The sequence below is a fragment of the Dryas octopetala genome, chromosome 4, assembly GCF_963921425.1.
Source record: "Dryas octopetala chromosome 4, drDryOcto1.1, whole genome shotgun sequence".
NCBI lineage: Eukaryota > Viridiplantae > Streptophyta > Magnoliopsida > Rosales > Rosaceae > Dryas > Dryas octopetala.
The window spans coordinates 21,677,905-21,703,266 of NC_141369.1; the positions used below are offsets into that span (position 1 = coordinate 21,677,905).

A 25,362-nucleotide genomic window follows, 5' to 3' on the forward strand; every position below is an offset into this window, starting at 1 on the left:
TAATGTTGCATGTATTTTCTATTTTTATTTTATTCAAGAGTTTACTTAAAAAAATCCATACAGGGAATGTAGAAAACAACTTAATGCAAATATGTGTTCACATTTTTATGGTATGCCCCCTTTAAACATCTTTCTCTTTCTCTATTTTTGAATAGGGTTTTCTTTATGCAAATATTTATGTGCCTTTTATTTTTCGATATGTTATTCAAATGAATTTGTTAACTTCATCATTATAATCTTACTTGGTAAAAAACTTACATATTCTTTTTCATTCACACTTTTTTGCTATGATTTTTTTATTGTATGATAGATGACTTTAAGTAACAGAGCACAACACTTGTAATAATTTATTTTTTTATTCCGTTTTGTTTGTTAATGACTGCTTGGTTATAATAAATTTTATTTCTTAGTTGATGTAAGGAATATACTATAATTTTTATTCTATTTTCTTGGTTGATGTATTTGTGTTTGTTCAGAACAAAGTGAGATAAGACTGAATTTCGAGCTTAATCTTGACCCCATACCAAATCATTCCTGATCCGCCACTGCCACTAATTCAAACTTTCAAATATCCAAAAAGTAACCACTAATTCTACTTCCGTCCAAATGATTCACACATGGCGCCAACTCATAAGAAAAGAAATTTTCAGACAAAAAAAAGAATAAGAAAATTTGGAAACGCTATGTCATCGACTCATCTTCCGATATCATACAAACATTAAAGTGTATACACCTCCGTAACCAAGTTGAGTTCCCCAACTCTGTGAATGGTTAGCTCATAGTACCAGAACTGACAACTTCCACGTCGACTCTCTCCCACCTCTCTCATTTTCTTCCCCTGGCCAGACCTCACCCATTAAAACCCTTGTTTGTTCGACCTCATTTACATATATTCTTCCAAATCCTATATCTCCGAACCCAAACACTCATGGGTTCTTCACCAAATGACATCCACCAACCTCTGCTACCGCCACCCATATCAGCATCATCTCAATCCTTCACCACAAAACTCCATGATGACGACTCAAGCACCGAGCTCGAAAGGGTCTTATCCGACACCCACAGGCCATTCTTGCAGCGTCTCAAACCCGCCCTATGGATCGAGCTCAAGCTCCTTTTCTTCCTCGCCGCACCCGCCATCGTTGTTTACATGATCAACTACCTCATGTCCATGTCCACCCAAATCTTCGCCGGCCACCTCGGCAACCTGGAGCTCGCCGCCGCCTCCCTCGGAAACACCGGCATCCAACTCTTCACGTACGGCCTCATGGTATGTCAAAACCAATAACTGTTAAATATCCTACATATATATATAGTCGGGTCCTCGAAAGTGTTTGATATATTTTTTTCATTTTTAATTTGGAAAAACAGTTAGGAATGGGAAGCGCAGTAGAAACTCTATGTGGGCAAGCATACGGTGCCCACAAGTACGAAATGCTGGGCATATATCTCCAAAGATCAACAATCCTTTTATCTTTAACAGGCCTCCTCCTCACTCTCCTCTACATCTTCTCCAAACCGATCCTAATCTTCTTAGGCCAATCATCAAACATCTCATCTGCAGCGGCCATCTACGTCTACGGCCTAATCCCCCAAATTTTCGCTTACGCCATCAACTTCCCAATCCAGAAATTCCTCCAGGCCCAGAGCATCGTCGCGCCCAGCGCCTACATATCAACCGCCACGCTGGTCGTACACGTGGCGCTGACCTGGGTGGCGGTGTACAAGATGGGGTTGGGTTTGCTGGGGGCGTCGCTGGTGCTGAGCCTGTCGTGGTGGATCACGGTGGTGGCGCAGTTCGTGTATATCGTGAAGAGTGAGAGGTGCAGGGAGACGTGGAGTGGGTTTACGTGGCGGGCGTTCAGTGGGTTGTACGGATTCTTCAAGCTATCGGCGGCGTCGGCGGTGATGCTGTGCCTGGAGACTTGGTACTTTCAGATTCTGGTGCTGTTGGCTGGTTTGCTGGACAACCCTGAGTTGGCTCTCGATTCTCTATCAATATGGTAAGATAAAGGTGCTCACAACAACTTTTGTCGTTTTATTAATCACACGCTGGTCGTTTTATGGTAGATATTTCTAGGACAACACTAAATTATAAAATAGTGCATAATGAACATTTAAAATTAGTTATTTGGACCTAGAATTTAATAACAATGTAGACACAATTAGTAGATGACACTTAATTTTATTTTGTCCGATCAAGCTTTGAGTTCAAAACTCATAAACAAATAGTTGGTTAATTAAAAAATTGCGTATATGAATGTTTATAAATTAGAGAAATTTACAAATTTGGTCTACGTATTTATATCTAGTTCAATTATGATCCACGATCTTTTTTAAATTTAATTTTAATCTACTTATTTTATACCTAGTTCAATTTTGGTTTACGTTTTTTTTTAAGTTATGATTTTAAATCCTTTTGGTTGTGTTTTCTTTAATTATAATTGAAATATAAGTTATATTTTATAATTTCTTAGTCATCAGAACTAATTTGAAAAATCTAAAAATTTTTTAAGAAAAATTGGTAGTTTTGGATACCCTACTTTGGGGCTAATTATTTTGAGTTTTAGAACTCCGATTTGAATGATCTTTATATGATTGTAAAGAAGAGATGCATAGTTTTAAAACAAATATATGTTTGCTGAATTTGGCTGAGATTGGATAGGGTAAAAGACGAGACAAATTTGAGAAAATAAATCTGAACCTTTTTTGAACAAGTGAAATTATTAGTGGACTAAAACAGAACTTAAAAAAGATCATAAACCAAAATTGAACTAAGTATAAAATAAGTGAACCAAATCTGTAATTAGCTCTTATAAATTATATGACCAAAAATGTAGCTGTGTGTTATTAGTTCAGCGAGTCAAATTCAAATATTTGATTCCCATATAAAAAAATGTGGTTTATATAGACTTTGTTCTCTTCATTTGAATTTTGTTTTCATTCTTGTGGATAAGATTGATTGAAACGGTGCATGCATCCATCCCACTCAAAGTAATTTAAACATTAATTGTAGAGTTTGGAAGAACCTCCTAGTTAGCTAGCTAGTGGTTGATAGGGAAGTTAGGACATTCTTCCATCGAGCGTTTATATATGTTACGGTAGGCCACAGCCCACGGCCTCACTAAGTGTCCTAAATTTAAATTTTAATGAATTTTAAAAATTCAACAAAATTTAGGTGTTTTTAATTAAAATTTTAATGAATTTCATAAAAATTTAAGTATTCTAAAAAATTTATAGATTTTATTAAATAGTTAATTTGGATGAATTTGGATAAATTTTATTCAAATAACAAAAGTCACGAGAATTTCAGCCGTTTTTAATTTTGATGAATTTTGTAAAAAGTCAATAAGAATTCATAAAATTTATGAAATTTGTAAACTCTTTTAAATTTTATTAAAATCTCAATTGGAACACCTTTAAATATCATATTTATTTCTTCAGGTGAATGCCCGTGTGAGACCAACAATATTAGTCAATTAAATGTATTTGTATCTTTCCTCTTAATTATCAATGTCAATTTGGCAACATGATCGATGCATATATGTATGGACTGTATGGTCCACAGAAGTCCCATCATGTAGTTGTCTATCCTTGAACCACGCACTGGCCAAAATATATGGTCAGCTATGATATGAGCTAACATCTTGGAGAAAGTCTTGGGTGGCTATGTAGATGGATAAATCTGGTATCGGGCATCTCTCACATGAGGTGGGACCCACAATCAACATCTCTCACATGATTGTGGGTCCCACCTCATGTGAGAGATGCCCCAATGGGACAAGCCTCGCTGAAGACTGAAGACTCACTCCTATGTAGATAGATGGTTGATGTTGATGTCCTTGTTTATATATTTCATGTGTGAGAATAACTTGCTCTCTTCATGTTTTGAACACTTCCAACCTTTTATAATTAATTAACTTATAATTACACTATTTATGTGTCGGTAAATCGATTGCAGCACAACAGTATCTGGATGGGTCTTCATGATCTCAGTTGGGTTAAATGCAGCTGCAAGGTGATCACTTTATTTAATTAAACATATGAATTCATTAATGAATATATATCACATTAGGACTGTAACTGTTGTAGAGCTTAATTAATTTGAGTACTGTTTTAATGAGTAGTGTGAGAGTAAGCAATGAGCTTGGAGCTGGAAATCCAAAGTCTGCAGCATTTTCTGTGGTAGTGGTGACTACAATCTCCTTCATCATCTCTGTGATCGCAGCCATAGTCGTGCTTGCATTGCGTGATGTTATTAGCTATGCCTTCACTGGGGGCGAGGTCGTGGCCGCTGCCGTCTCAGATCTCACCCCACTTCTTGCCCTCACCCTCCTCCTGAATGGAATTCAGCCAGTCTTGTCCGGTGTTGCTGTTGGGTGTGGATGGCAAGCTTTTGTTGCCTATGTGAATGTGGGGTGCTATTACTTGGTTGGAGTACCACTTGGTTCGCTTCTTGGATTTTACTTCAACTTTGGTGCTAAGGTACCTACTTACCTACCCTACATCAAACTACATAATGCACTAATGCTAATACGAAAAATTATTCTATGTGTCGTCAATATATAACTTCTGAGAACAAAACATTAGACTCACTCATATGTTGTCAGAGAGAAGTTTAATGAAAATGGTTGTGCTAATTGTGTGTGGTATTTGTATAGGGAATATGGTTGGGGATGATTGGAGGTACTTTGATGCAAACTATCATTCTAATGTGGGTCACTTTTCGGACCGATTGGAAGAAAGAGGTAAGCCACTACTACTAATTCCCTCATGCAGAGCGACCAGGTTATATTATGAGAGATCTTAGGCTAATTAACCCTATTATTATTAATCTGAAATGAAATTTTGAATTGAACTGTAGGTGGAAGAGTCAAATAAAAGGATGAACAAGTGGGACGTGGAGCCAGTGAAGAACTTAAAGAAAGAAGTTATACATGGAGCATCAGCAATATGATCATCATCTTTCTAATTCCTGCTACTGGAGTCAAAACTTTCCTGCAACTGTTGTTCATCATCGGATAATTTTAGGTTCCTTAAGAATTAGGATGTTATAAACACCATTGGTTTGCTATAAACATCTTCATCTGTCAATCAAAGCACATCTAGTTACTTTTGGGGTTGAAAGTCATTGCATGATGAACGATAAATATAAGCGTATAAAGAGCTGAAGATTTCAATCAGATTTTTTTATGTTGTTAAATTGAAAATGGAATGACCAAGGTCTCATGTGATATCTGGGACTAACAAGCATAGTACTGGAAAAATGAAGCAGCAGCTAGCAATGAATTGTTCAAAGTAATGTCAGTACAATTGATACTTCTGACGCATATTGACAAGCACAAATGTGAGAATACAAAAATGAAACAATGCAAGGCTATTACTTCTTCTTTCCTGCTTTGCCCTCCTTTCTTCTTATAATTTCATCAGCATATTTCACACCCTTTCCTTTGTATGGTTCAGGGGGTCTCCATTTCCTGATGGATGCAGCAAACTGGCCAATAGCACTCTTGTCATATCCACTAACAACGATTCTGGTATTCTCTTCAACCTTCACTTGTATGCCGTCAGGAATGTCCATCCTAACTGGATGGGAGAACCCAAGACTTAATACCAAGATCCTTCCTTCTAATGTTGCTCGATAACCGACACCAATTAATTGCAGCCTCTTCTCAAATCCTTTTGATACTCCCACCACCATATTGTCCGTAAGTGTCCTAAGCAAATAATTCAAACAGGCACATAAGGGCCAGAGAAAGAGACTCATAACTTTAGGTAAATCTCAAGTGAGACTTGTATTCTATGTGTCCTAACATACCTAAATCTAAATCTCTATGTTTCTTAGTTTAAGCTCCTATACCTAAATCTTAATTTAACACAGCTGGGCTTGGGTATTGCCAAAATATAGGGGGTGGAGGGAGGGTGTTGTGCTTCATACAACCATGCCAAATATAATACGCGGCCAAGTCGTATAATAAACATAAGGAATCTAAACAAATGAAGTAGCATTCTTGAAAGCCCAAGGATGAATAAAAAATGCCATACCCTAAAATTGGCATCATTGGAAACTTAACAATGCATATTGGTACGAGTTTGTTCCAAAACTTACATGGTCTATGTGTATTTTATCATGTCTCTTTTTTTGCCAGGGTATTTTATCATGTCTTTCCTAATAGAAGTTTAAATTCATATATGCATGTAAGAGACATGTCGATGGATTGAGAGAGAGTAACAAGCAGATTTCTCAATCAAAATAATGCCTGATTTAGATGTAAGTTCAACCACCAATGACTGAAAGATTATTATTATTATTATTTTTTTTTTTTTGCACAAAAGAAAGAAAGCAATATGACCAATCTATGAGAAAGCAGAGATCCAATCACAAATTAGAATATTGAAGTAACAAGCGATCACCATAAAACATACATTAAGGAACAAACCATGATGAATAAAAAGACTAATTTTTGTTCAAAGTACTTGGCTGAAGGATGGAAGAAAGTTACCTGAAAAGCCCATGCATTTGATTGGCCCTTCTAGTCTCCAGTGCCTTTCTGACCCTCAGAAACCCAGAATCCTCCCTCTGAACCAGCACTTCTCGTGGGTAAGTCATCGAAAGTTGCCCCAATGGGCCCTTTACTTCCAAAGCCTGACCTTCCAATGTGATTGACACATTGGATGGAACTTCTATTGGTTGCTTTCCGATTCGCGACTCCTTACATTCTACGGTCTTCTTCGTAAACCCAACATGAGTTACGGGAAAGCTACAAACAGAGAATACATTTCTCTCGCCCAAAAAAGCAGACCGCAAATTGCTGAAACATGATAGAAAAAGAGTTCTTCAATACATCAAAAATACTCCACTCTACTGGCATTTCAATCCTTTCATCTTGCAGTAGTGACAAAAGCATTAGTTGTTTTCCTCAGGACCCCAATATTCAAAGAAAGAATATCATGTATCCCTACAACCAAGGGACTGAAAATTGCACAAACACTGATTGAGATATTTTGCAACAATTTAAAATTTCAACAATTCAATTTTTATCTTTAGACAACACATACAAGCCCCAGTGCTGCACACAGTGACCAGTGCCTATAGTGCATTTGAGGATAAGGCTGACTACCTCCCACTACATATGTGGCTTTTGCTTCAAAAATTTCTACTTTATAAAATAAATTAACTGAAAAAAAAAAAAAAAGAAAAGAAAAATAGTTTAGCCCACCCCAAAATCAAATCCAGCTAGGCGTCTGCACACAACCCACTATGCCATTATACTTCAAATGGGTAGAAAGATTCAAATTTTCGAAAATATCAGCAAAGATTCTGACTCATATGCCCCAAAAGAGAAGGAACAGAAACAATGCTTGAATTGGTGAAAGAGAAAAGTACAAGTAAACATGGCAGTAGAAGCAGATATAATGAGATGGTGAAGAGTAAAGAGAAGGGTGAGGACGATGACCTGGTTTGGAAAGATGAGGTGATTGAGGAAGCCATTCTCAAGAGCTTGATTGCATCAGCTGACGCTCTGAACTGCGAGACCTTTGCTTGCTTCTGTTGACGATGAAAAGAGCGGAAGGAAGGAACTTTGTTATCCATTTCCATCACTTGCCAGAATGACAAAATTACCCTCTGAACATGGGCTTCCCATTCCCAAGCCCAATAATTCACAAAATCCACGTAAGAACTAAGAAGGGGTAGCTATCGATAATGAACTTTTTTTTCTAAGACAAATTAAGAAATATTATTTCTAACTCTTTTTTATTATTGATTATAATATTTTACTGATGCAATTCATTAAAGTACCTTCATTATTGAGAATAGAAATCAACTAATTTATGATATGCATATTATGAGTTTATATAGTGGGATTATCTGTAAAGATGCTTAGTTGATTAGACAACAAGAAATAAAGTGAGTAAAAAATTAAGTTCTAGCCTAATCTGTCTCTGTACACAGATGCGGAGCATAAAAACTACACTACCGAGCGCTTGGCAAGATGCTGAGAGCTTGGTAAGGCGAGCGCTTGGTGCATGCAAATGCAGCTGCTTGTAGATGCATATTTTTGTTTGTAGATGTAGATTCTCAATGATCGACTTATGATGCCCAAAAGAACGACTTCAGATACTTTCAAGAACAACTTGAGAAACTCTAGGGTATAACTTTGAAAACGTCAAAACATGAATTAGAATGTCATTATTTAGAATTGGAAATGCACCAAGAGATTAAATATTTAAAATCTCTCGATTTACGAATTAACATTTTTAACGAATAACTTGAGATTCTTTAAAGAACGACTGAAGATACTCTAAGCAACAACATGAAAAATTCTAGGGTATGACTTAGTAACTATCAAAACATGACTTTAAATGTCACTAGGTACAATTTGAAATGCACTTAGGGTATAAACATTTAAAATCTCTCGAATTACGAACTGAAATTCTCAAGGAACGACTTCAGATGCCCTGAGAAACGACTTGAGAAACTTTAGAGTATAACTTCGGAACCATCAAAACATGACTTAGAATGTCATTAGGTACAATTTGAAATGCACCAAAGGTATATACATTTAAAATCTCTCGAATTACGAATTGACATTCTCAAGGAACAACTTTAGATGCCCTCAGGAACGACTTGAGAAACTCTAGGATATGACTTTAGAAAAGTCGAAACATGAATTGTAATGTCAATATTCAGAATTTGAAATGCACCAAGGGTATAAATATTTAAAATCTCTCAAGTTACGAATTATAATTTTTAATGAACAACATGAGATGACTTAAAAAACGACTAGAGATGCTCTAAGCAACAATTTGAGAAATTATAGGGTATGACTTGGTAACCATCAAAACATAACTTGAAATGTCACTAGGAACAATTTGAAATGCATTTATGGTATAAACATTTAAAATCTCTCGAGTTACGAACTGAAATTCTCAATGAACGACTTGGGATGCCCAAATGAACGACTTTAGATGCCCTTAGGAATGACTTGAGAAATTCTAGGGTATGACTTGGAAACCGTCAAAACATGACTTGGAATGTCACTAGGTATAATTTGAAATACACCAAGAGTATATACATTTAAAATCCATCGAGTTACGAACTGAAATCCTCAAAGAACGACTTGAGATGCCCAAAGGAACGATTTCAGATACCCTTAGGAACGACTTGAGAAACTCTAGGGTATGACTTCGGAACCATTAAAACATGACTTGGAATGTCATTAAGTACAATTTGAAATGTACCAAGGATATATACATTTAAAATCCCTCGAGTTACGAACTGAAATTCTCAAGGAATGATTTAAGATGCCCAAAAAAATGACTACATATGCCCTTAGCAACGATTTGAGAAACTCTAGGGTATAACTTCGGAACCATCAAAACATGACTTGGAATGTCATTAGGTACAATTTGAAATGCACCAAGAGTATATACGTTTAAAATCCCTCCAGTTACGAACTAAAATTCTCAATAAACGACTTGGGATGCCCAAAGGAACGACTTCAGATGCCCTTTGGAACGATTTGAGAAACTCTAAGGTATGACTTTGGAAATGTCAAAACATGAATTAGAATGTCAATATTTAGAATTTGAAATGCACCAAGAGTATAAATATTTAAAATCACTCGAGTTACGAATTAAAATTTTTAACGAACGACTTTAAATGCCTTAAAAAACGATTGGAAATGCTCTAAGCAACGACTTGAGAAACTCTAGAGTATAACTTAGTAACCGTCAAAACATGACTTAGAATGCCACTAGGTACAATTGGAATCCACTTAGGGTATAAACATTTAAAATCCCTCGAGTTACAAACTGAAATTCTCAAGCAACGACTTGGGATGCCCAAAAGAACGACTTCAGATGCCCTCAGGAACGATTTTAGAAACTCTAGGGTATGACTTGAGAACCGTCAAAACATGACTTGGAATGTCACTAGGTATAATTTGAAATGCATCAAGGGTATATACATTTAAAATTCCTCGAGTTACGAACTGAAATTCTCAATGAACGACTTGGGATGTCCAAAGGAACGACTTCATATGCTCTCAAGAATGACTTGAGAAACTCTAGGGTATGACTTTGGAACCATCAAAACATGACTTGAAATGTCATTAGGTATAATTTGAAATGTACCAAGGGTATATACATTTAAAATCCCTCGAGTTACAAATTAAAATTTTCAAGGAACGACTTGGGATACCCAAAGGAACAACTTCAGATGCCCTCATGAACGACTTGAGAAACTTTAGGGTATGACTTTGGAAACGTCAAAACATGAATTTGAATGTCAATATTTAGAATTTGAAATGCACCAAGGGTACAAATATTAAAAATCACTCGAGTTACGAATTAAAATTTTTAACGAACGACTTTGGATGCCTTAAAAAATGACTGGAGATACTCTAAGCAACAACTTGAGAAACTCTAGGATATGACTTGATAACCTTCAAAACATGACTTGAAATGTCACTATGTACAATTTGAAATGCACTTAGGGTATAAACATTTAAAATCTCTCGAATTACGAACTGAAATTTTTAAGGAACGACTTGGGATGCCCAAATGAACGACTTGAGAAACTCTAGGGTATGACTTTGGAACCATTAAACCATGACTTGGAAAGTCATTAAGTACAATTTGAAATGTACCAAGGGTATATAGATTTAAAATATCTCGAGTTACGAACTAAAATTCTCAAAGAACGACTTGGGATGCCCATAGGAACGACTTCAGATGCCTTCAAGAACAACTTAAGAAATTTTAGGGTATGACTTTGGAAACGTCAAAACATGAATTGAAATGTCAATATTTAGAATTTGAAATGGACCAAGAGTATAAATATTTAAAACTACTCGAGTTACGAATTGAAATTCTCAAGAAACAACTTAAGATGCTCAAAGGAATGACTTGAGAAACTCTAAGGTAAGACTTTGAAATGTCAAAACATGAATTGAAATGTCAATATTTAAAATTTGAAATGCACCAAGGTTATAAATATTTAAGATCCCTAGAGTTACGAATTAAAATTTTTAACGAACGACTTGAGATGCCTTAAAGAATGACTGGAGATGCTCTAAGCAACGACTTGAGAAACTCGAGGGTATGACTTGAAAAACTCTAGGGTATGATTTGGTAACCGTCAAAACATGACTTTGATTGTCACTAGGTATAATTTGAAATGTACTTAGGGTATAAACATTTAAAATCTCTCGAGTTACGAACTGAAATTCTCAAGGAACGACTTGGGATGACCAAATGAACGACTTCAGATGCCCTCAGGCACGACCTGAGAAACTCTAGGGTATGACTTGAGAACCATCAAAACATGACTTGAAATGTAACTAGGTACAATTTGAAATGCACCAAGGGTATATACATTTAAAATCTCTCAAGTTACGAACTTAAATTCTCAAGTAATGACTTGGGATGCCCAAATGAATGACTTCAAATGCCCTCATGAACGACTTGAGAAAATCTAGGGTATGACTCTGGAACCATCAAAACATAACTTGGAATGTCATTAGGTACAATTTGAAATGCACCAAGGGTATATACATTTAAAATCTCTCGAGTTACGAACTGAAATTCTCAAGGAACGACTTGAGATGCCCAAAGGAATGACTTTAGATGCTCTCAGGAACGACTTGAGAAACTTTAGAATGATTAGAGGTGACAATTTCAGACACGACACGATAACGATTCGAATTTAGCGGGTTTAGGTCGGGTATAAATGAGTGTGGGTCAAATTCAGGTCAACCTGCCAAACAACTCACATAACCCGAATATGACCAAATAACCCGTTTAGTTGTATAACATGTTTTAATATTAAACATATAAGCACTTTAGTAGCAAGGAATACATTATAGGGTTCGACCTCAGGACCTCAAGGAAGCTTAAGTAATTCTTGTGAACTTATTCTTCCAATGTATATATTTATACACATTTTAGATATTAAACGAGTTACATGGGTCGTGTCGTGTCACCCGTTTAATAAATTGGTCATGTTTAGGTTTAAGTTTTTTGACCTGTTTATTAAATAGGTTGTGTTCAGATTGAGTGATTATTTGTAATGTTTGACCTCGACCCATTGTTAGCCCTAAGAATATATATCATATGAAGAATATATATATATATATATATGTATTAGGATTTTGTTATCCACATTTTTATTGAAAGAAGGCTAGTCAAGCTAGAATGTTGTAGACTTGTAGCCCAAGCGCCCTTTCGTTTCTTACTACAACAGAGGAGACGCAAGACTCTCTACATAGGGCCAGTTTGGTATTGCTGTGTGAAAAAACAGCTGTGAGGTAAAACAGCTGTGAAGTAAAATCAGCTGTAAAGTAAATCAGCTGAGTGTTTGGTAAAGTATGTTTTCAAAAGTGCTGTGAGTGCAAAAAACAGTTTCAAAGTGTTTGATAAATGTTAATGTAAAAGTGTTGTGACTGTGTATAATTACTAAAATAGACATGATGCTAAAAGTGTTTTTTACTTATTTATTTGGTAAAAATAAAATGTTTTTTACTTGTTTTTTAAATTTTTGGCTACAAATTTTTATTAGCATGAATTTTTCTAAGAACAACATTATTAAATAAGTATATGTATTATTTTTTTAGGTATATTATAATTTTAATCGTGCAAATAAAATATCATAATTAATTATCACAATATAAAATATAACTAACAATGAACATATTTTTTAATTTAAAATAAACAAATTAAAAAATATAGAAATCAATGAGGATATTATGGGTAAAATAAAATATTCATTGTTGCTGTGATTCACTGCAGTTTTTAAAAGCACATAGAAACCTGCTTTCTGTTTTTGTTGTGGAGAGTTAAGAATTGTAAGAAAAAACAATTTTTAATTTTTTTACCAAACACCAAAACTGCTGTAGGTGATTAAAAATTGTCATCTACAGCAATTTTTGAGTTTCCCACCGTAATATCAAACGGGGCCATAGTCTCACCAGACACTAATGGCAAAACATGGGAGCGGCTCTATTGCGGATGGAAAAATTTGCGGATGAATAAGGGTGTAAAATTTTAGCCGTTAGATCTAATGAATGGCTTAGATTAAAAAATAAAAAAAATTACTTTTTTATTACTTTTTTTCCCCTTCACCCCCTCCCTTTCTCTTTCTTCTTCTTCTCGCGACATCAGCCCTTTTCTCTTTCTTTTTTTTTTTCTTCTTCTTCTTCTTCTTCTCGCGACCTCACCCTCTCTCTCTGATTTTCATTTTCTCCGGCGCCTTTCTCTTTCTTCTTCTTCTCGCGACAGCAGCCCTTTTCTCTTTCTTTTTTTTTTCTTCTTCTTCTTCTTCTCGCGACCTCACCCTCTTTCTCTGATTTTGATTTTCTCCGGCGTCCCTCCTTCTCTCTCTCTCGACGTCTGGGGTGGTTGATGGTCGAGACACCGCCGCAAAGAAGTCAACGCTGCCGAAAAAACCCTTGATTTTCCCTCGCCGTTGATCGGATGAACAAGCTGAGGGCCCCAATGGATTCACTGTGGCTTGGGGAAGAAAACCCAGTGGTCTGCCGACTTAATTCGCCGGAGAACGGCCGATCGACGCTGAGGCGATTGGTTTAGAAAGAGAAAGGAGGGTCACGGGTGAAGGGGAAAAAGTAATAAAAAATATATTTTTTTATTTTTTAATCTAAGCCATTCATTAGATCTAACGGCTAAAATTTTACACCCTTATTCATCCGCAAATTTTTCCATCCGCAATAGAGCCGCTCCCGGCAAAACATAACTCAAGAAAATAAGAAAAAAAGCAACCTGAGGGTATGACAATGCAAAGTGGACCCAGAATCACTCCCTTTCAAAGTGTTATTCTCGTTTTCATAAAGTGGAACGTAAAGGTCGACAGATCCAAAATTCCAAATTCAATTATTTAAACACCACAAATCTTCCTTCTTTTGGAATTCCCCATTTCAAGTGTACTGATTGATTTTCTCAGCAAACCCACCAGAGAGTCCTTCAACAGTTGTGAGCTCTGCTTGGCTTCACTGTTGTAGTGTTGTCTTTGGAAAGTTGGAATTTTTTTCAGCTTGTTGAATTCATCCATGAGCGTTATCCTCAAACAAAGTTTGATTCTCAACTGGGGTCACCAGTTATTCTCCTCATCCTCATGAAGCCCACTTCTAAAGTTTTCATCTTTATCCTAAACTAATTGAATACCCATGAGTTCATGCTTTCACAGCCATTTTCACTGGGTACATGAAGCATATGACGCAGAGGTTTTAGGCAAAGTTTGAGTCTTTATTGTGAGGAATTGGAAGCTTGTTCAAATATGAGACATACTGTGGTTTTGCCACTGCATATTCTCATATGGGTATTCTTCACTGGCTCTTTCTACTGCCAAAGGCCTTCTGTAGTGAACATTGGAGCAATTTTTACTTTCAACTCTGTTATTGGTAGAGTTGCAAAGACAGCCATGGAAGCAGCAGTCTCTGATGTCAACGCAGATCCAAGAATACTCAATGGGATAGACCTGAGGTTGTTTATGGAGGATGCAAATTGTAGTGTGTTCTTGGGATCCGTTGAAGGTACCTTGCTGTTTAGCATTCTTCTTTCTGTATGTGAATATCATATCTTGTTACTTTTATAGCACTTGTGGTTGTCCTTTTCTTGGGTGAAATTTGAAATTATAGCAGTTGTAGTGTATTATAAGTTGATCAACAATTTGTATAAACTGATTTTAGGCGATTATATAATATATTCCGTATTTATTTATTGAAGTTTGTCAAGCACTCAAGCATACATTTCGATTTCCAATTTCCTATTTGAAGTTCATCTCAGTTTGCTGAAGACTCCATATTATGTAGAAACCTCTCATAGTTGCAGAATTGTAGTTCCATCAAAATGTGGAAATTTGTTACTGATTTTCTCACCTCTTCTTTGATTATTGGCTTTGAAGTTGAACTTTGTTCATCTCCAATTTTAAGATGGCACTGCATCTGACTGATTAAAGTTTTTCACCATTATAAGCCCTTTCATGTCCATTTTCAATGTCATATATTTCTGCCACACTGTATATCTCCATATTACATGATAATATTCTATACTTCTTTTCCTTTCCTAAGAAGTTTGAATTATACTTCTAAATTCAGATTGCAGTTGATAAAATCGACATTATCTTAATAGCTCACTTTGTGGGAGCAGCTTTTCAGGTACTTGACAAAAATGTAGTGGCCATAGTTGGCCCACAGTCCTCTGCAATAGCTCATATGATCTCTGAAATTGCTAATGGTCTCCAAGTACCTCTTATCTCATATGCTGCCTCTGATCCAACTCTGTCTGCTCTCCAATTCCCCTTTTTTCTGCGAACTACACAAAGTGATGCCTACCAAATGGCTGCTATGGCTGATTTAATTGAGTTCTATGGGTGGAAAGAGGTCATTGCCATCTATGTGGATGACAATTATGGGAGGAATGGAATATCTGCGTTAGGTGATGAACTGGAGAAAAAAATGTCAAGAATTGCCTATAAGTTGGCTTTGCCTATCCATTTTAATATAAGTGACATCACAGATTTGCTCCATAAATCGAAATTGCTTGGCCCTCGCGTCTATGTTGTTCATGTTGATCCTGACCCCAGGTTGAGAATCTTTACCATCGCCAAAGAACTTCAAATGATGACCAGCAATTATGTGTGGTTTGCAACAGATTGGCTTTCTACTACCATAGACTCATTCTCTCCAATGAATCGAACTTCACTCACTCTCCTTGAAGGTGTAGTTGCACTTCGTCAACATACCCCACAGTCCAATCGAAAGCGTGCATTTAAGTCTAGGTGGAGAAAAATGCAGCAAGAAGGTTTAGCAAGTTCTGAGTTGAATGTCTATGGCCTTTATGCTTATGATACAGTTTGGGCAGTTGCACATTCCATTGAAAATTTTATAAATGAATACGAAAATATATCATTCTCTTTGATTGATACATTACATGATATGAAACCATCTCAAATTCAGTTAGGGAAGCTTAAGGTCTTTGATGGTGGATCTCTTCTTCGTAGGAAGTTATTGGAGACAAATATGAGTGGTTTGACTGGTCATGTTCAATTTGATCAAGACAGAAACATTGTAAAAGGTGGTTATGATGTCATTAATATTAACAAGATGGCAATTCGTACAGTTGGTTTTTGGACTGATTATTCAGGTTTTTCAGTTTCCCCTCCAGAAACTCTTAAAAGGGGAAGTAGCTATTCCCCACTGGATCAGAAGCTTGAAAATGTTAAATGGCCAGGTGGAAGTACAGAAAGGCCACGTGGTTGGGTGATTGCAGATAATGAAAGACCATTGATAATTGGAGTGCCAAAAAGAGCAAGTTTTGTTGAATTTGTTACGGAAGTGAACAACAGCCATGAAATCCAAGGATACTGTATTGACGTGTTCGTTGAAGCACGAAAGTTAGTCCCATATGATATTCCTTACAGATTTGAACCTTTTGGGGATGGTCAGTTCAATCCCAGTTATGATGAACTTGTGAAGATGGTTGCAGAAAACGTAAGTTAACTTTACAGGTTTTAGAATTGATATATTCAAAGAATGTTAAAATGTGGCTCTGGTTTTTGGGGTGAGACAACCTACCAATACATGGAAACATGATGTAAGTATCAGTTAACATGCGTAGATAGCCCAAAAGAATCTACATGTCAAGTATGAAGTGAAAAACTAAGATGGATGACATGACCATAATAACTATCTCATCCATTTGATCTAACACCTTCCTTCTAATTGAAAATTTGTGACAGGTATTTGATGCTGCTGTCGGGGACATTGCAATTGTGAAAAACCGAACAAGGATTGTGGATTTTTCTCAGCCCTATGCTACCACTGGGCTAGTGATAGTGGCACCCATTATCAATTCAAAGTCAAATGCTTGGGTGTTTCTCAAACCATTTACATGGGAGATGTGGTGTGTCACTGCAGCTTCTTTTGTGATGGTTGCCGTGGTTATATGGATTCTCGAGCATCGAGTCAACAATGATTTTCGAGGTCCCCCTAAGAGGCAGATGGTTACAATGCTTCTGTAAGCCTTCTGTATGTTTAAATGAAGTCCGTTACTATTCTTCCTGAAAAATGAAAATTAATATATTGAGTGTGTTATCATTACCGCAACATAATTATTATTATGCTATTTCTCTTCACTAAACAGTTTAATGTTGCAATTAAAGAACCACTTTTACATGGGAGACCAGGTTCTGACATCATTCAACTGTTTCATATTGCAGGTTCATCTTCTCAACACTTTTCAAGAAAAATCGTAAGCAAATGTTTGGCTTTGCAATCTGATATTTCTTAGTTTTCTCTTGTTTCTTAAGGCTACATATCTAAGATCAATAAATTAATCATGAAGTGGGTGTAAGGTGATAGTGTTGTCTGATATATTGTCTATCTGAAGCCAGAAGCTGGAGTCTTGCTCCACACTGAAAATAAACAGAGCACCCTGTGCTTTCTTATCAAGTTCCCATGCCACTCAGTAAACTAACAAACTATATCAACTGTTGCTGTTCCAAAGTGCCACATGATGTTATCATTTCCTTATCTAAAATGTATCCTTTTTTGAGTTATTTTGGAAGTTTCAACTTTGCACAATATTAATGTTTCATTTATATTGCTATAATATAAAGTTCCTTTCCACAGATGACTTGGCACAAATCATCTTCTTGCACAACATGGAATGTTCTCACTTATTAGAAACATGAATCCTAAAATTTGCATGTTCTTTCTTAAGCTCACTTCTATTAGATTACCAGTTTTCCTGTTACATATTGTTTATGAATATTTTAACAGTATGTGATCTCTTCTGATAAGTTTATATTCGTATTGAAAGAATGAAGAAAATTAGTCTGCAGTGTTTCTATTCTACCATCACTTGGATTATGATATTGATTTATAGCAATTTTAGGATCCACATCACATTTTAGTAAAGTATTTACTTTTTCATCAATCACAGAAGAAGATACTGTGAGCCCACTTGGGCGGATGGTGATGGTGGTATGGCTTTTCCTATTGATGGTGATCACATCAAGCTATACTGCAAACTTGACTTCAATCCTTACGGTTCAGCAGCTTTCATCACCCATCACTGGAATTGATAGCTTGATTGCAAGCAATTGGCCTATAGGGTACCAAGTAGGGTCATTTGCTTATAACTATCTGACTGAAAGTCTCTACATTCCTAGGTCAAGACTTGTTCCTCTAGGCTCCCCACAGGAGTATGAAAGAGCACTGCGACAAGGGCCAAATGATGGAGGGGTGGCAGCTATTATAGATGAGCTAACTTATGTTGAATTATTTCTTTCAAAGCCATCGGATTTTGGGATTATTGGGCAAACATTTACCAGGAGTGGATGGGGATTTGTAAGTATCTCTGTCTATAGATGTGTGCATACATGCTTGATATTTTCGAGAATACCATTAACTGCAAATGCACATGCTCTCTTACATTAAATATTACATTTCTTTATTTCAATTTTGGACCAGAGTTCTTTACATCTATATCTATGCTGTATACTCTAAAATAGAGTATCTCTGATATAGTTTGAACATTTGTGATGTAGGTTTACACTTCACATAGCGTAAATCATCACATCATTGGTGGGAGAGATTTCTGGAATGAATATTGAAATGGAATGGAATTAAAAATAAATAAATAAAGGAATGTAGAGAGTTATATGGTAAAGTAGGAATAATTGGAAATTGGTAAGGAATATAAGTGGTATTATCCATAATTTTGGGAGCATGGGCATTCCCTTCCATTCTAAGGATCACTCCAATGAACCAAACACTTCCAAAGTTTCTAAATTGTGCCCTTGGAATTCATGATTTTTTGGTGCATCTTTATCATGAGTAAGACATGATTGCTTACCTGAAGACAAGATGGTTGCAAATTTCAACTAAGATCATGAAATTTAAGATGATTATTGTTTATGAAATCTCATCTACTGATGATTCTTTTTGGCCTTTTCTGATTCATTTTATTTGCAAATATGAATTAGGCGTTTCAAAGAGATTCTCCCCTTGCTGTTGACATGTCCACTGCAATCTTGAAACTTTCTGAGAGTGGAGAGCTTCAGAAGATCCATGAGAAATGGTTTTGTAAGATGGGTTGTCCTGGTGAGAAGATTAAGGGCTCTGAGCCTGCCCAACTCCACTTGATTAGCTTCTGGGGTCTATATCTATTATGTGGCGCCTTCACTGTCACTGCATTTGTACTGTTTCTGCTAAAAATGGTTCACCAATTTGTCCGGTACAAAAAACAGCAAGCAAACCCTCCCTCTCCTTTATCATCAAGCTCATGGAGCACCCGATATTCTCAGGTCATACATAACTTTGTTGACTTCATTGATGAGAAGGAAGAAGCTATCAAGAGAATGTTTCAGCGTGACAATGCTCAAGGTCAGGTCAGCTGATCAGTATCTAGATATGTTTGCAAAGCGCTAGAAAGAATTAGCTTATTTATGTTAGTCCAATTTGAGTATTCTGATAGTTAACAGAGTAGTTTTATTTATTATTATTATTTTTTTGTTATTTGATCATGTAGTCTATGACAAACAAACTCGTAGAGCATATATATATACCTTCTTCCCTTAATGCTCCGTTGAAAAATACTTTTCTCAATGACCAAAATGGCATCATGGCATGAAATCTGAATAAAATTTTTTTGGGGGTGTATAAATCTAGAGATAATTAGGTTTAGGTCATTTAGAAAAATAATTTTTAAATAAAGATTAAGAGTGTTTTAAAATTTATAAGAAAATTATTTAATTCATAATAAAGTCTTTTCTCAATTTGAAGTGTATTTTCCTTTATTCGAAGGATATTTCTCCTCCTAGAGTGTTGAGTGAGTTTTGTAGAGGCTGTATGTTAAGTTTTAACTCTGAAATTTTTTACAGAGCCCAAAATTCTGCCAAAAATTTCGGAGTTAAAACATAACATAAATATGTCAAATTCGTCCAAAATCTTAGAATTAAAACATAATATAAAGCCGTCAAAGAAGAAAAATAAAAGGACTTAATTAAAAACTTTAAATTACTATCGATTTTTGTTTAAAAAAGACTCATAAAATGAATTGAATTTTAAGTTTTCGTAAATCTATTAGATATTACCGGTCCATGAGAGTTTCAATATCTACGAGTCATATACTGGTTATATAAATTATGTGTGCAGAATTGGTTCCTTGGTAAAACAGCCAAGCGTTAGTAATTCTTTGGTGTGTTAACAATGAAGAAACAGAAGGATATCTGTGGATTGATGGCTTAAGAAGGTCCTTTTCCCTCCTCTAGCTCATACCTCGTGTGTCCCGTGATAAAGTGGCACTGTCTGGAGAATCTACTTTTGGCCCTGGAAACTATCTGGCAACAGTGACAAGGTATCAATCACACAAGTGGCTTGGCATAGCAATTAAACCAATGAAAGTGGTTTGGGTAATTGCAAATTTGCAAGTGATGTTGTTTTGCCATTTGTTCGTCTCTCCGTGGGTAAAAAGTTAAAAACCGACCTAAGAACAGGACTTGTTTGGCCCTTTTATAGGTGGGAGCTCTCAGATATTTTGTTGCACCTGGAGGTGACATTGCCCACTTAGAAAATGGATCCAAAAGTATGGCCAAGAGTCGTGTCTACAGTATAATAGCTGGAACAAAAAGAAAAAGAAAAAGGGTGTGTGTACATGGAACACATTGGGTTCCTTTCCTTCAAAGATGTCTGTCTAAAAAGACAGATTTTTTAAATTAGTTCTTTTTATGAGTGCTTTCGTTTCTGGTTTCTTCATCTTAATTTGATTGCTTTGCTGAAGGTTGTGCCTTTAGAGGAGGCCTTCGTTACAGATATTTTGGTTTCTTTTATAACTATAATTGAGGTGTGGAATGGAATAGAAGAAGAATACCCTCAAAATGAAGCTAATAGGTGGGGGGGTCACAATATCCACTTTCCAGTCCAATATTCTATATTTCTTTTTCTGTCATGATATTAGTCTAATCAACTGCTCTGAGTGGAGGTGGCACTGTAGCCAACTAGCCAAGTCGCAAGTGTGATCAACTTCCAAACTTTGGAGAATAAGAATTCTCTTATATTTGCCATGGCTAACAACCACAAAGTAACTCAAAGAGAGATTTTGTCTTAAGCAATCAATTTTTAAATTTATCCAATTGCCAATTATTCTGGGTCCAAACTCATTTTTGTCCTACTACCTTCATAAAAGAATGAAAAAAAAAAAATGTATAACAATATAACATTATCCAATTTTATTTTGCTGGGCAATATTAATGGCTGATAAACTTTTGGTACACCCCATGTGAATAGACAGTAACTTTGCTCAGGTCCCCTCGAACTGGAATAAGAAGATTCCTTATTCGATGACAAAATAGTATGGCAATGGCAATGGCATTGACTCAGTCATTGACTGCCTTACTTAAAAGCTAACTGTTTGTGGGAAAATCCACATCAATCCGAACAGCCAATCACGGCTCGACACGTGGCTGGTCAACACCCACCTCGGAGTTGACTTTCTATGGTCAAATTTTGACCTCCACATCATCACTGGTCAGCATCTCCTCTGCCAGCTCAAACCGAATTCCCATGCCGGGCCCACCATGTTCGGTCCGAGCCGAACCGATGATCTTTCAATGGATCGAGTGTCCATCTCACCACGGTCATTCCGGTTCGGCTCGGCTCGGAACAGGGCACGGTCTCTTTTCGAGTTCTGGCGTCGACCAGTTAGGGCTCGGAAGGACCCCAGTCTACTGGATCGGCTCGGTCTTGAATCCCATGCCCGATCCGATCACACATGGACTTTATGTCTACACGTAAGAACATGTTCTTATATCGGCTCGGCTCGGCTCTCCGCCGCCATTCCCGGGAAGATCATGCTGGGACGAACCGCCACACTTAAATGCACCTGACACAAATCTTCTGACAGAGGGGATATCAGGCTTGCATTCATGACTACTGGAGCAGTCTGCCTGAACCTTCCAGCCTTGCATTTAATGGAGCATTCAATGCAGCATTGAATGCTGAAGAAGCAGGCAGCTGAGCATGCAACTAGGTCTGACCAGGTACGTGGGTCTCTGGCAACCATTCATTCACATGCAGGTATCTTACTCATTAAGGTTTCCTTTGCTTATATATATCAAGTCATATGTGCAAAAACAAGGACTACGCAACCACACAAAAAACACTTATACAAAAATTTCCACTCTCCCAAGAGCATACCCAACTTGCTGAGAATAGCCCAGAACATTTGCCTTGTTCTTCCCATTCTCCCAAGTTCTTCCTTTGTTCTTCCTCATCCACCATCAAACACCACCACTGACTTCATCATCGGAGCGTGTTTGGCTGGTACCACACCGGTCCATCTCCCTTGACCTTGTTTCTCTTGCAGGAAGATCTCAACCAGCATCCACTTCATCATCCAGCAAAGCACCTGATCAGCCAGATCAGCTTATCTAAGTTGTTGCATCTACCTTACGAGAATTTGCATCAACAGATTGGCGCCGTCTGTGGGAAGTGACTTCAGCCGTTGTGTTCATCACCGCAAGCGCTAAGCTCTTCCTTCACGCGAGTCATCATGACTACCATCTTTCGGGACACCAGCTCTTCCTCAGGAACATCTCAGAATGATGAACAACATCAGCCTGAGACGCCTGAGAAAACGAGGGGAGCACAACTCCCCAGGACATCAAAGTCCAAAGGTCCCTCGAAAATCCGAGCTGCTCATAAACTCCTCAAGGAGAGCCGGCGACATCTAGCCGCAGAGAATGCACTCCTGAAGCAGAATAATGAGCTGCTTGCAAAACAGGCCGAGCTGGCCGGCGAACTTGCACGCCATCGTGCTCAGCTCGAGAACAGCGGGGGATCGGGTTTCCGATCGCGCCGAACCCGAACCGAGCAGGAGGTCCTTTCACCATCTCCTTCTCGGCAAAGCACCCCTGCTGAGCCGAACGACCAGACCGATCGGCAGGACTCGGATCACGTCTTCCCGGGCTTCGAGGACATGCCCCCGGCTGAACAGGCCGAGTGCCTGAACGCCCACCGTCTTCTTCAACGAAAACAGGCGGCTTTCGGGAAACGTGTCCTCAGGAATTCGGACGGAGACCGTGCCGACCCGAATACAAACCGGCGACCCCCGGCCCAATCAAGGTTGGGGACCAACAGTCCAGTCGGTTCGGCTGAAACCAGGGTCCCGATTGGGGATAGGCTCGGCCCCATCATCAGTCAGAATCCTTCCCCATCAGGAGCTCACTCAGGGAGGCGATCGGTGAGCGACCGACTGGGATCGACTATGATCATGTCGGATCGACGACCGGTCAGCGAGAGGATCACTCGCCAGCCGATGAGTGAGAGACTCGGTAACCAGGCCGAATGCTCGGGGGAAAATGCGGCCGAGCCGACCCCGCCCGACGTGGAAAATCTTGTCCGGACTCTGGTCCAGGACCAAATCCGGAGCGTCCACGATCGGCTCGGCCACGTCGAGGTCTCCAGGGGGTACACAGGTAGGACCGACCACGGAGAGGAACTCCCCCTCCCGTACACCAGCAGAATCCTGGATGCTGAGGTCTCCCGCGACACCAAACCCCCCAAGATGGATCAATACGATGGGACCAAGGATCCCTACGACCATCTTGACAGCTTCAGATACGCCATGGAGGCTCGCCAGGCATCTGAAGCCACGAAGTGCAGAATCTTCCCTTCGACCTTGAAGGGCTCGGCTCGGGGATGGTTCCGAACTCTCCAACCGAATTCCATCGATTCATTCTCTGACCTCCGAAGGGCCTTCCTGGCGAGATATCGGGTTGTATCCGAACGACTCTACAACTTGAACGATATGTCGCTCGTTAAGCAGCAAGAAGGGGAGAGCCTCAAGGCCTATCTGATCCGCTTCAACATCGAGTATACGAAGTGCGACGATTGCGACGATAGGTCAGCAAAGAATGCCCTCATGCAAGGTCTGCATGCTGGGGGACTCCGCTCCCACCTAATGAGGAATCCTCCCTCCACTTACGATGAGCTTTCTGCCGAAGCCACTAAGTGGGCGCGGGCTGAGGAATGAGATGCTCAGGTGGAGGCCCTGAATCCCAAGTCGACCTCGACCAAGAGAAAGGAGGGAGAGGTTGCAAGTCCCAAACCCCAGGTCCAATCCAAGAAGACCAGGACCGAGGAGCCACGCCAACTTCTGGGTAAGGGACCCAAGTTTGTCCAGTACACGGAGTACACTCCCCTCAATGCCGGTCTGGAGACAATCTACTCCAAGGTCAAGGACCAACTCCCAGTTGCAAGGGAGATCAAGGGACCACCCCCAGACAAAATCAAGGAGGGCGTCTTCTGCAAGTACCACTCCAATCACGGCCACGTCACGGGTGATTGCTACGCCCTCCGCGACGGAATTGAGACTCTTGCCCGGGCGGGTAAGATCAACCAATTCCTGGCCGGCGGGCCTAGAGTACCCAAGGCCGCGCTGAAGAAGCCCACCAACACCATCGAGGTCCAGGATGCTGCAATCGGATCGATCGGCGGAGGGCCAACCTTCGTGGGAAGCTCGAACCGATCCCAGAAGGAGTATGTCAGACAGGCGGCTCAAGCTCACGAGTCCCTGTCGATCCAGGCAGGTCAGCCCAGCACTTCCAAAAGACAGCGGAAGGACTGGGCGCCGGTCACCTTTGAGTCGAACGAGGCAAACGAGATCATCTTCCCCCACTATGATCCGGTCGTCATAGTGGCTGAGGTGGCCGGGACTACCATTGCGCGCTCCTTCATCGATGGAGGGAGCTCAGTCAACATCCTCTACCACTCTGCGTTCGCGCAGATGGGCATCGGCGAGGATAAGCTGGAGACCGATACACCTGCCTTGGTCAGATTCGGGGGAGAAGTGGTTCAGCCCCTCGGACACATTTACCTTCCCCTTTCGCTCGGGAAGGGACCGATCAAGAAGACCTGTATGACGTACTTCATTGTCGTCAAGCGGCCGTCAGCCTACAACATCATTCTGGGCAGACCGGCTCTGGTCGACCTTGACTGCATCGTCCATTACGCCAACCTCCTTATCAAGTGTCCGGTGGGCGACGACTGCATCGTCATTCAGGGAGACCAGTGCTCGGCTCGGTCTTGCTACGCCGCTTCGATCAAGCAGAAGGGTCAGCTGCCGAACTCACAGGAACTCGACTCCATCGCTGATTCGGGCAGGTGGCCGAGGGCGGAGACGTTCGATTTCACTTCCGAGCCGAACCCAGAATCTCGGCCCCTTCCCGCCGAGGCCTGGGAAGAAGTGCCGATCTCGGCCGAGACACCGGATCGGCTCGTCCGAGTGGGGACTCAGATCAGCCCCGAGCAACGTTCTGCCATCATTAACTTCCTCCGTGCC

The 25,362-nt window shown here is 39.1% G+C and overlaps 3 protein-coding genes across 3 annotated transcripts; 2 read left to right on the forward strand and 1 right to left on the reverse strand.

The window, feature by feature from the left end:
- Nucleotides 1–664: 664 nt before the first annotated feature.
- On the forward strand, nucleotides 665–5,061 carry LOC147288150 (protein DETOXIFICATION 40-like). The gene is made up of 6 exons (XM_086239775.1): nucleotides 665–1,270; nucleotides 1,372–2,003; nucleotides 3,962–4,018; nucleotides 4,128–4,485; nucleotides 4,662–4,748; nucleotides 4,865–5,061. The coding sequence occupies exons 1-6, from the start codon at nucleotides 929–931 to the stop codon at nucleotides 4,955–4,957; spliced, it is 1,569 nt and encodes a 522-aa protein (XP_086095901.1). The 5' UTR covers nucleotides 665–928; the 3' UTR covers nucleotides 4,958–5,061.
- Nucleotides 5,062–5,253: 192 nt separating this feature from the next.
- Nucleotides 5,254–7,612, reverse strand: EMB2394 (Ribosomal protein L6 family). Its single transcript, XM_086239776.1, has 3 exons — nucleotides 7,458–7,612; nucleotides 6,504–6,812; nucleotides 5,254–5,717 (listed from the first exon to the last, which is right to left on the reverse strand). Exons 1-3 carry the CDS (start codon nucleotides 7,598–7,600, stop codon nucleotides 5,381–5,383), a joined length of 789 nt encoding a protein of 262 aa, XP_086095902.1. The 5' UTR covers nucleotides 7,601–7,612; the 3' UTR covers nucleotides 5,254–5,380.
- A 6,169-nt stretch (nucleotides 7,613–13,781) lies between these two features.
- Nucleotides 13,782–19,595, forward strand: GLR5 (glutamate receptor 5). The gene is made up of 6 exons (XM_086242215.1): nucleotides 13,782–14,549; nucleotides 15,166–16,508; nucleotides 16,757–17,034; nucleotides 17,237–17,268; nucleotides 17,962–18,368; nucleotides 19,007–19,595. Exons 1-6 carry the CDS (start codon nucleotides 14,294–14,296, stop codon nucleotides 19,418–19,420), a joined length of 2,730 nt encoding a protein of 909 aa, XP_086098341.1. The 5' UTR covers nucleotides 13,782–14,293; the 3' UTR covers nucleotides 19,421–19,595.
- The last annotated feature ends 5,767 nt before the right edge of the window (nucleotides 19,596–25,362 follow it).